General features: G+C 38.8%; 1 protein-coding gene across 1 annotated transcript in view; it reads left to right on the forward strand.

Moving 5' to 3' along the window:
- Positions 1-11,848, forward strand: part of LOC128643556 (plexin-B2) — a 44,665-nt gene extending 32,817 nt beyond the window's left edge. The window contains exons 2-3 of the mRNA XM_053696399.1: positions 11,555-11,737; positions 11,795-11,848. Of these exons, the coding sequence (XP_053552374.1) occupies positions 11,555-11,737; positions 11,795-11,848 (237 nt within the window). The remainder of the gene's footprint in view (positions 1-11,554; positions 11,738-11,794) is intronic.
- The last annotated feature ends 939 nt before the right edge of the window (positions 11,849-12,787 follow it).

The following is a 12,787-nucleotide window of genomic DNA, read 5'->3' on the forward strand; positions in this document are numbered from 1 at the left end:
GTACCACTATTCCTATGGAAGCTAGTACTTCCTTTAAGGATCCTTTAGATAGGAAGCTTGATTCCTATTTAAGGAAGGCCTATTTATATTCAGGTCATCTTCTCAGACCTGCTATTTCTTTGGCTGATGTTGCGGCTGCCTCAACTTTTTGGTTGGAGAATTTAGCGCAACGAGAATTGGATCCTGACATATATAGCATTACTCGCTTACTGCAACATGCTAATAATTTTATTTGTGATGCCATTTTTGATATTATCAAAATTAATGTTAGATCCATGTCTTTAGCTGTATTAGCTAGAAGAGCTTTGTGGCTTAAATCTTGGAATGCTGATATGACATCTAAATCTAGATTACTGTCTCTTTCTTTCCAAGGTAATAATTTATTTGGTTCTCAGTTGGATTCTATTATTTCAACTATCACTGGAGGAAAAGGAGTTTTTTTGCCTCAGGATAAAAAACCTAAGGTTAAATCTAAGGCTTCTAACCGTTTTCGTTCCTTTCGTCAGAATAAGGAACAAAAACTCAATCCTCCTCCCAAGGAATCTGCTTCCAGTTGGAAGCCTTCCTCAAATTGGAATAAATCCAAGCCATTTAGGAAACCAAAGTCTGCCCCTAAGTCTGCATGAAGGTGCGGCCCTCATTCCAGCTCAGCTGGTAGGGGGCAGATTAAGGTTTTTCAAGGATTTTTGGATAAAATCTGTCCAAAATCATTGGATTCAGAGCATTGTCTCTCAAGGGTATCGAATAGGATCCAAAGTAAGATCTCCTGTGAGAAGATTTTTTCTCTCACGCATCCCTGTAAATCCAGTAAAAGCTCAGGCTTTTCTGAAGTGTGTTTCAGACCTGGAGTCTTCAGGGGTAATCATGCCAGTTCCTCCTCAGGAACAAGGTTTGGGGTTTTATTCAAACCTATTCATTGTACCAAAGAAAGAAAATTTGTTCAGACCAGTTCTGGATCTGAAAATTTTGAATAGTTATGTAAGAGTACCAACTTTCAAGATGGTGACTATAAGTACTATTCTGCCTTTTGTTCAGCAAGGACATTATATGTCCACAATAGACTTGCAGGATGCATACCTTCATATTCCGATTCATCCAGAACACTATCAGTTTCTGAGATTCTCTTTTCTAGACAAGCATTACCAATTTGTTGCTCTTCCATTTGGCCTAGCAACAGCTCCAAGAATCTTTTCAAAGGTTCTGGGTGCCCTACTATCTGTAATCAGAGAACAGGGTATTGTGGTGTTTCCTTATTTGGACGATATCTTGGTACTAGCTCAGTCTTTACATACTGCAGAATCTCACACGAATCTAGTGTTGTTTCTTCGGAAACATGGTTGGAGGATCAATTTACCAAAAAGTTTCTTGATTCCTCAGACAAGGTTCACCTTTTTAGGTTTCCAGATAGATTCAGTGTCCATGACTCTGTCTCTAACAGACAAGAGACTTTAAAATTGGTCGCAGCATGCCGGCACTTTCAGTTTGTCATTCCCTTCAGTGGCTATGTGCATGGAAGTTTTAGGTCTCATGACTGCAGCATCGGACATGATCCCCTTTGCTCGTTTTCACATGAGACCTCTACAGCTTTGCATGCTGAATCAATGGTGCAGGGATTATACAAAGATATCACAATTAATATCCTTGAATCCCAATGTACGACACTCTCTGACATGGTGGATAGATCACCTTCGTTTGGTTCAAGGGGCCTCTTTTGTTCGGCCAACCTGGACTGTGATTTGAACAGATGCGAGTCTTTCAGGTTGGGGAGCTGTTTGGGGATCTCTGACAGCACAAGGGGTTTGGAAATCTCAAGAGGCGAGATTACCAATAAATATTTTAGAACTCCGTGCAATTCTCAGGGCTCTTCAGTTTTGGCCTCTGCTAAAGAGAGAACCGTTCATTTGTTTTCAGACAGGCAATATCACATCTGTGGCTTATGTCAATCATCAGGGTGGGACTCACAGTCCCCAAGCTATGAAAGAAGTATCTTGGATACTTGATTGGGCGAATCCAGCTCCTGTCTAATCTCTGCGGTGCATATCCCAGGTGTAGACAATTGGGAGGCGGATTATCTCAGCCGCCAGACTTTACATCCAGGGGAGTGGTCTCTCCATCCAGATGTGTTTTCTCAGATTGTTCAGATGTGGGGTCTTCCAGAGATAGATCTCATGCCCTCTCATCTAAACAAGAAACTTCCCAGATACCTGTCCAGGTCCAGGGATGTTCAGGCGGAAGCCTTGGATGCACTGACACTTCCTTGGTGTTATCATCCTTCTTACATCTTCCCGCCTCTAGTTCTCCTTCCAAGAGTGATCTCCAAAATCATCATGGAACAGTCTTTTGTGTTGCTGGTGGCTCCAGCATGGCCACACAGGTTTTGGTATGCGGATCTGGTATGGATGTCCAGTTGCCCGCCTTGGCCACTTCCGTTACGGCCGGACCTATCTCAAGGTCCGTTTTTCCATCAGGATCTCAAATCATTAAATTTGAAGGTGTGGAAATTGAACGCTTAGTTCTAAGTCATAGAGGTTTCTCTGACTCAGTGATTAATATTATGTTACAAGCTCGTAAATCTGTCTCTAGAAAGATTTATTATAGAGTTTGGAAGACTTACATTTCATGGTGTTCTTCTCATAAATTCTCCTGGAATTTTTTTAGAATTCCTAGAATTTTACAGTTCCTTCAGGATGGTTTGGATAAGGGTTTGTCTGCAAGTTCCTTGAAAGGACAAATCTCCGCTCTTTCTGTTTTATTTCACAGAAAAATTGCTATACTTCCTGATATTCACTGTTTTGTACAGGCTTTAGTTCGTATTAAGCCTGTCATTAAATCAATTTCTCCTCCTTGGAGTCTTAATTTGGTTCTGAAGGCGTTACAGGCTCCTCCATTTGAGCCTATGAATTCTTTGGACATTAAACTACTTTCTTGGAAAGTGTTGTTCCTTTTGGCTATCTCTTCTGCTAGAAGAGTTTCTGAGCAATCTGCTCTTTGTTGTGAGTCTCCTTTTCTGATTTTTCATCAGGATAAGGCAGTTTTGCGGACTTCTTTTCAATTTTTACCTAAGGTTGTGAATTCTAACAACATTAGTAGAGAAATTGTTGTCCCTTCCTTATGTCCTAATCCTAAGAATTCTTTGGAGAGATCCTTACATTCTTTGGATGTGGTAAGAGCTTTGAAATATTATGTAAAAGCTACTAAAGATTTCAGGAAGACTTCCAGTCTATTTGTTTTATTTTCTGGTCCTAGGAAAGGTCAGAAGGCTTCTGCTAGTTCCTTGGCTTCTTGGTTGAAACTTTTGATTCATCAAGCTTATTTGGAGTCGCGTCAGGCACCGCCTCAGAGAATTACAGCTCATTCTACTAGATCAGTTTCCACTTTGTGGGCTTTTAAGAATGAAGCTTCAGTTGATCAGATTTGCAAAGCGGCGACTTAGTCCTCTTTGCATACATTTACTAAATTCTACCGTTTTGATGTATTTGCTTCTTCGGAAGCAGTTTTTGGTAGAAAAGTTCTTCAGACAGCTGTTTCAGTTTGATTCTTCTGCTTTTGATTTAAGTTTTTTTCTTTCAAAGATGAAATAAACTTATTTTTGTTTTGGGTTGTGGATTAATTTTTTCAGCGGAATATGGCTGTTTTTATTTTTATTCCCTCCCTCTCTAGTGACTCTTGAGTGGAAGACTCCACATCTTGGGTATTGATATCCCATATGTCACTAGCTCATGGACTCTTGCCAATTACATGAAAGAGAACATAATTTATTTAAGAACTTACCTGATAAATTCATTTCTTTCATATTGGCAAGAGTCCACGAGGCCCACCCTTTTTATGGTGGTTATGATTTTTTGTATAAAGCACAATTATTTCCAAATTTCCTTTTGTTGATGCTTTCTACTCCTTTCTTTATCACCCCACTGCTTGGCTATTCGTTAAACTGAATTGTGGGTGTGGTGAGGGGTGTATTTATAGGCATTTTGAGGTTTGGGAAACTTTGCCCCTCCTTGTAGGATTGTATATCCCATATGTCACTAGCTCATGGACTCTTGCCAATATGAAAGAAATTAATTTATCAGGTAAGTTCTTACATAAATTATGGTTTTTTTTTGTTTTTGTTTTTTATTATTTTTATTGTAGGAAACAGAATCAACACAGGACAGTTTTACCAATACAGAATTGTGGCATTGAGATACATAAATCTTCTCATCCTTAATTTAAAATAGGCTTTACATACAGTTGGCTGAAATGCATAATATACCTTCGAGGGGAAATGTGTAGTTTTATGCAACTGGTACCTAGGTATCTATTTCTCACTGGCTAATAGGGAGAGCTGTTAGAGAAATAATTGGTTTATACAGTAGAAGAATTAGGGGGGGTGGACACTTTTAAAACATTTTGAAATACCATCTTTTTACTTGAAATTGGGAAATACAATACACCTTTTAATAAGCATTTGTGCACTAGGGCACTCAGTGACACTTAAACTTTTTCATGATAATCATTTTTTCAAAACTTAATTGCTTGCCAACTGTGCCTGCCGTACAGTTTCTGCCCTTAGAGCAGTAGTAAAGTATTTTGCGCTGCGTCCGTGCATTCAGCAGTAACTATATATTAAAATGAGCCCAGCTGCTAATGGTTTACCAGCTGCCCTTCCTTAACCAAAAGCATGAAATTCATTGCAGCCCAGAGTTCATATTATCTGTGATCGAGAAGCACCTGGAATTTTAAACACGCTGTCTAATGGGTTTAGAAACTCCCAGGAGCTTCAGGATGAGAAATAATAGTTTCTGTGTGAGCTAAAATAACAGCTTTTAGCAGTCTCTATAAATAGCATAATTACTGAGAGCAGTACGTTAATTGCACAAACTAAGAACCTTATTTCCCTGAAACAAATATAACCACAAAATTAAACATTACATTCCCCCCCCCCCAAAAAAATGATATTATTTAAAACATTTTTGTTTTTTGTTTTAATACATTGTTGCTCAGTTTTAATTATACAGAAAACAGTAAATATATGTAAATTGCTTTATATACTTCACATCTCCCTGCAGCACTTAAAGGGAAAAAAACCCAAAAATGTTTATTTCTTTATTCAGATAAAGCATACAATTTTAAACAACTTTCACATTTTCGTAGTTTTCTTGTTATCCTTTGTTGAAAAGCAGGAAGGCAAGTTCAGGAGTGTGCACGTGTTTGCAGCCATATGGTCTTGATTTATCAAGCCCTTTTCCCCCACAAGCGAACCTGCCGTCAGTATTTATCAAGCAGCGGTCATCTGACCCCTTCATCCCTACCCAGTTCACCACCTTTTAGGTGGAGAATTTCAATCTCCCCGGTCTCATCCAACGGGAAGATTAACAGCTCCTGCCTGCGTGTGATTGGCTGTGCGTGGGCATGGGGTTGTGGTTGCAGCCGAGCGCAAAGGAGCACTCGTGTGCAATGTTTAATGCGGGCATCGGATTGCTGCCCGTATGAGGGGTAGCTGGGTGGACGGAGGCGAAAATGTTTGCCCCTGTCCGCCACTGAATGATAAATGGAGCCCTATATGGCATGCAATAGATGGCCGCACTATTTCCTGTCATGCAGAGCTCCAGAAATGTGCACGCTACCTAGCCAGATATCTCTTCAACAAAGAATAACATGAGAACAAAGCATATTTGATAATAGAATTAAATTGGAAACGTTTTAAAAATTGTATTCTCTATCTGAAAAATGTAAGAAAACATTTGGGTTACATGTCCCTTTAAGTCAAACAGTTAATAACGCACAACTCTGTGTACAGTTTGTTTAAATGCGTGTATCTTTTTATAAATTCACTGGACATTCTTTTATTTTAGCAATTAAAGGGACAGGAAAGTCAAAATTAAACTTGGAGGGGGAAAGAGGGGGCCCTCTAACAAGAATACACTTTTAGCACTCTGGAGTATAACGGAATAATAAGAACAGGAACACACAGTCTGTGTGAGTAATTTGCCTAAACACCTGGGGTGAGAGTTCTGACAAAAGTTTAAAACATAACTTTTATTAAAGTAGGAAAAACAACATTAAAACACATATTGACAATCTATGTAGAGATAAATATGAGCCTCACCCACACCCGTTAACATAGATCTCTATGAATCTGTTTATCAATAAGGGTTAGGAGTATACATATGAGTAGTGCCATTGGTTTCTTGCTTCTTTAATCAAACTTAAACTTCCCTGATGCAGTTTCAAGAGACTTTTCAATTAACTTCTGTTATCAAATTTGCTTCATTCTATTGGTATCCTTTGTTGAATGCCCAACCTAGGTAGACTCAGGTGCAGCAATGCACTGCTGTGAGCTAGCTGGTAGCTACACACATCTCTTTTTAATTGGCTTAACAGATGTGTTCATCTAGGGCCCAGTAGTGCATTGCTGTTTAGCAGAGGACTTGAACCCCTTGCAGGTGTTAAACATAGTTAGAGCATTTTAATATTGTGCTATTTCTTGCATATAACACTTTAGAACATTTTCTTATTGCACTTAAATCTTTTTGAATATTGAATTGGAAAAGACCCACATGCAGAACAAATGTTAAAATCAATTCTCATTTTATTTAATAAACTCTCACTTTATGAATTGTACCATGCCAGCGTTTCTCTGCCTTTTTGTTAAAAATGTACCCCTGTAGGCATACAGTTGTTTCCTGTGTACCCCAACTGTAGCACAAATATTAATAATCTTTTTTACATGAGCAAAAATGGAAATCATGGGTATTACTTGATTTCACAAGCTTGTATCAGATATATTAAAGGGATAGGAAAGTCAACATTAAACTTGCATGATTCAGATAGAGCATGCCATTTTAACACACCTTTTAAATTCACTTCTATTTTCAAATGTGCTTCTTTCTCTTAGTATCCCTTGTTAAAAAATGAATACGCACATATCATACACTAGTGGGAGCTGCTGCTAATTGGTGCCTGCACACATTTGTCTCTTGTGATTGGCTAAATAGATATTTTCAGCTTCCTGTCAGTAGAGCAATGCTGTCCCTTCAGACAAATGAAAATGAAGAAAATTTGATAATAGAATTAAATTGGAAAGTTATTTAAAATTGTATGTTCTATCTGAATCATAAAAGAAAAGTGTGGGGTTTACTATCCCTTTAATGAAGTAAATATATAGGGATTAGATATTTGTTTTATGTTTTCTGGAATTTAAGATTTGTCAATATTACAGCAGAGAATAATAAACACTTAAAACACAGATAAATAGTCCATTGATGTTAATAATTAGATGCAATTACTGAGCTTCTTATATTATTAAAAAAGGAAAATAAAAATTTTCTGCATGATGAGGAAAGTAATATTTACAATACCATCTTTATATTTTTAATAACCATTTCATGCACAGTTTATCTGTCTTGTTTTATTGCAGAACACTTCAGTATGATGCACTTTACCTATTTCACAGTGGCACATTTATCTGCAAATTGTCTCAAGCCAGGGGGGGGGTAGTTATCAAGCCGTCAACCTCAAATACGCTGGAATTCCGCAGCGTATTTGTGGCGAGGCTGATTCGCCTTAGTTATCAAAGGCTCGAGACCGGCAAAAGTAGAATTTAGTGACGTAAGCTTCGATCCGCCGGACTCAGTCCGACACAGATCGATTCTTACGTCACTCCAGATGTTCCGCACACAAGTGCGGCACAATCTCACTACTTTTGCTAGTTATCAAATGACTAGCAGGTACGCTCGGCACTTTTACGGCCCAGCGTACCTGGTTTTCAAACCGCCACACCTGGAGGCGGCGGATCCCATAGGAATCAATGGGAGTCTGACCATAGCGAAAGTACAAGTTCGCTGCTGACAGACATCCCATTGATTCCTATGGGAACTGTCTACACCTAACACCCTAACATGTACCCCGAGTCTAAACACCACTAATCTGCCCCCCCTACACCGCCGCAACTAAATAAAGTTATTACCCCCTAAACCGCCGCTCCCGGAGCCCACCGCAAGCTACTCTATACATATTAACCCCTAAACCGCCGCTCCCGGAGCCCACCGCAACTATAATAAATGTTTTAACCCCTAAACCGCCGCTCCCTGAACCCGCCGCAACCTATATTAAATGTATTAACCCCTTTCCTGCCCCCCTACACCGTCGCCACCTATAATAAATTTATTAACCCCTAATCTGCCCACCCTACACCGTCGCCACCTATAATAAATTTATTAACCCCTATCCTGCCCCCCACTATGCCGCCGCCACTGTAATAAAATTATTAACCCCTAAACCTAAGTCTAACACTAACCCTAACGCCCCCCTAACTTAAATATTAATTAAATAAATCTAAATAATATTTTTATTATTAACTAAATTAATCCTATTTAAAACTAAATACTTACCTTTAAAATAAACCCTAATATAGCTACAATATAAATAATAATTATATTGTAGCTATCTTAGGATTTATTTTTATTTTACAGGCAACTTTCAATTTATTTTAACTAGGTACAAAAACTATTAAATAGTTATTAACTATTTAATAGTTACCTAGCTAAAATAAACTGAAATTTACCTGTAAAATAAATCCTAACCTAAGTTACAATTACACCTAACACTACACTATACTTTAATAAATTATTCCTATTTAAAACTAAATACTTACCTGTAAAATAAACCCTAATATAGCTACAATATAAATAATAATTATATTGTAGCTATCTTAGGATTTATATTTATTTTACAGGTAACTTTGTGTTTATTTTAGCTAGTTAGAATAGTTATTAAATAGTTATTAACTATTACCTAGCTAAAAGAAATACAAAATTACCTGTAAAATAAATCCTAACCTAAGTTACAATTAAACCTAATACTACACTATCATTAAATTAATTAAATAAACTACCTACAAATAACTACAATTAAATACAATTACATAAACTAACTAAAGTACAAAAAATAAAAAAAGCTAAGTTACAAAAAATAAAAAAATAAGTTACAAACATTTTTAAAATATTACAACAATTTTAAGCTACTTACACCTAATCTAAGCCCCCTAATAAAATAACAAACCCCCCCAAAATAAAAAAATGCCCTACCCTATTCTAAATTAAATAAAGTTCAAAGCTCTTTTACCTTACCAGCCCTTAAAAGGGCCATTTGTGGGGGCATGCCCCAAAAAGTTCAGCTCTTTTGCCTGTAAAAGAAAAATACAACCCCCCCCAACATTAAAACCCACCACCCACATACCCCTAATCTAACCCAAACCCCCCTTACAAAAACCTAACACTAATCCCCTGAAGATCATCCTACCTTGAGTCGTCTTCACTCAGCCGAGCAGCGATGGAACCGAAGTGGACATCTGGAGCGGAAGAAGTTAATCCTCCAAGCGGCGCTGAAGAAATCTTCCATCCGATGAAGTCATCATCCAGGCGGCGCTGAAGAAGTCTTCGATCCGGGCGATGTCATCTTCCAAGAGGCGCTGAAGAGGTCTTCTATCTGGGCGATGTCATCTTCCAAGCCGGGTCTTGAATCTTCCTCCCGCCGACGCGGAACCTCCTTCTTCACTGACGGACTGCGACGAATGAAGGCTCCTTTAAGGGACGTCATCCAAGATGGCGTCCCCTCAATTCCGATTGGCTGATAGGATTCTATCAGCCAATCGGAATTAAGATAGGAAAAATCTGATTGGCTGATGGAATCAGCCAATCAGATTGAGCTCGCATTCTATTGGCTCTTCCGATCAATTAATTTATTAAAGTATAGTGTAGTGTTAGGTGTAATTGTAACTTAGGTTAGGATTTATTTCACAGGTAAATTTCAGTTTATTTTAGCTAGGTAACTATTAAATAGTTAATAACTATTTAATAGCTATTGTACCTAGTTAAAATAAATTGAAAGTTGCCTGTAAAATAAAAATAAATCCTAAGATAGCTACAATATAATTATTATTTATATTGTAGCTATATTAGGGTTTATTTTATAGGTAAGTATTTAGTTTTAAATAGGATTAATTTAGTTAATAATAAAAATATTATTTAGATTTATTTAATTAATATTTAAGTTAGGGGGGCGTTAGTGTTAGACTTAGGTTTAGGGGTTAATAATTTTATTACAGTGGCGGCGGCGTAGTGGGGAGCAGGATATGGGTTAATAAATTTATTATAGGTGGCGACGGTGTAGGGGGGGCAGATTAGGGGTTAATAAATTTATTATAGGTGACGACGGTGTAGGGGGGGCAGGATAGGGGTTAATAGGTTTAATATAGGTTGCGGCGGGTTCAGGGAGCGGCGGTTTAGGGGTTAAACTATTTAGTTGCGGCGAGGTGCGGGATCAGCAGGATAGGGGTTAATAACTTTATTATAGAGGGCGACGGTGTAGGGGGGGCAGGATAGGGGTTACTAGGTATAATGTAGGTGGCAGCGGTGTCCGGGAGCGGCGGTTTAGGGGTTAATACATTTATCAGAGTTGCGGCAGGGTCTAGGAGCGGCGGTTTAGGGGTTAGTAACTATTGAGTTGCGGGAGGCTCCGGGGGCGCCGGTATAGGGATAGAACAGTGTAGTTTAGTGTGAGTCCTTAGTGACAGGCTAGCAATAAAGCTGGGAAAAAGCCGAAGAGCAGCGAGATCGGATGAGTGATAACTCTCACAGTCCGCTGCTCATCGCCCCGCGGCTTTTTGACAGCTTTATTTGATAACTTAGGCGAACGTATTCAAGGTCCGTGGCGGCGAAGGTAGGCGAGCTTAGGCGGGCGTATTGGGCCGGCGAAGGCAGAAAAGTAGACGGCTTGATAACTGCCCCCCAGAATCTAAGGTTTTACCAATTTAAGGTGAATCAGTGATTGTGCAGCCTAGGCTGGGCAATACTCACACTCTGCCCTGTTAGGAGTGCTCAAGGGTAGCAATGAGAAACACAGCTTTCTTTAATATGTAAAGTTTGCAATAGCTACATCAGAAAAAAATAATGAAGGCCAATGCCCTAAGGTTACACTTATTACAGGTTGAGAAACTAGGTACTATGTCACATGAAGACTCATCTTATCTGAAGACTCATTTTATCTTTACTGTACATGAGTTTGTCTACGTTGTTAACAATCACTGTGTGGTACGTAGTTGGTAGACATTTAGCAACGAATGCCAAATATGGCCGCCGCCAGCTGCTATCAGCACTCTTTCTGAGACAGATTTCTTCTTCTGAAGGTGCAACACTCCAGGATTTGCACAGATCTTTGTGTGTTGCACTTTCACAAGAATAAATCCAGCTCTGAAAATAGCCGAATTGACGCTGGCCATATTCTGCATTTGTTGCTAAACACCTAAATACACTTGTTTAGTAGTTGGTATAGGCAATTTCCAAGACAAAGGGATCAAGGGACAAGCAATTTTTTACATAAAACACAGTATTTTACAATCAAAGCCAGTTGAAATAAATAATGGGTGTAATGTCCACAGTTAATGTTCTACAGTATATTAAAGTCTTAGCGTTTCATGACGCTTTATTGACCTAACTAGTGGTGATATTCATTATTTTCATGTGTCATCAGTCAGGTGGGTGAAATCAATTTACCCCCCTATCTTTTTTTTTAGGATGCTGTTATCAACTACCCATGTGGCCAGGAACACTTACCGTACCCCCTGGAGAGCAGAGACGGTGTAGTCACATCACCAGTGCTAGTGCTTGAGAAAAACACATTTACAACAGTTGCTGTAGCTGTTGAAGAGGAACATACCATTGCATTCTTGGGTACTAATGACGGAAAACTTGTAAAGGTAAATCTTATTGCTTACAATTGTTTATGATGCAGCTCTGTGAATCTTCCCCTACAGTCATCTTTGTCTCCAGTAATCAAGGAAAATGTGTCCATTTTTAGCCCAAGATGACACACGTCCATTTTATGCAAAAGTTCATCTCTCCAAATGTAATTCATAAACAATTGTTTTAAATATTTTGTTGCAAGCCCAATAAACAGCTTAAAAGTAAAATAAAACCCTTATTATTTTCCACTATACCAGGGGTGGGGAACCTATGGCAGAAGTAACAAATACCACCATACTTCCTGGTTTCATTGGCTGCAATTGTAGTGCCTAATAAACTATTTTTTTTTTTTCAATACTTTATTTATTCCATTGCAACTTACAGTGAGAATTCAACCATAAATACAAAACCATTGGAAACAATTACATGCATTTTCATTAGAATACAGTATATCCATATGTCTCATCACCTCAGTCGCATTGGGCTTTTTTTTTTATTTTATCCCCCCCCCCCCTTTTCCTACAGTCTCCTTAACCACAGAGTCTCACCATCGCCTTTCTCTCGCCCTCACCTCCTTTTGTTAGGCCCGAGGTATAATGTGAGCTATGTTTCTGCCTCTACTTATTCACTACCAATCCTCTACTGTTGCTGATCCGGTGTCCCCGTGCTTAGAAGGATTCTTTCTATTATTCTCTTCTAGCCTTCCTAATACTTTGCTCCTGTTTGATGCTGATACAAGAACCTGTTTCCAGTTGCACCGGGTGTGCACTCCTTCCCCTGGTCCACATTCTAATCCTGTCCATCCAGACCAGTCTTGGCCGCCTCTCCTCCAGTCACCGCCCTCAGAATCTTCCCCTCTCCCTCCCCCCATGCAGATCCTCGCATCATTTATCTGATTTTGTCTTAAGTAAAAATATTCCATTGTCCCCTCAATTGTGCGTTGAATATGTATTCTGTATCTTTAAAGGGATAGATGACCTGTCTCTGATGTAGGATATCTAATGTGTTGATAAGTGGTTCCCATTTGGTCATAAACTTTTTTGTTCTCTTTGTGATGTCCCCCT

Source organism: Bombina bombina, unplaced genomic scaffold, assembly GCF_027579735.1.
Source record: "Bombina bombina isolate aBomBom1 unplaced genomic scaffold, aBomBom1.pri scaffold_1219, whole genome shotgun sequence".
NCBI lineage: Eukaryota > Metazoa > Chordata > Amphibia > Anura > Bombinatoridae > Bombina > Bombina bombina.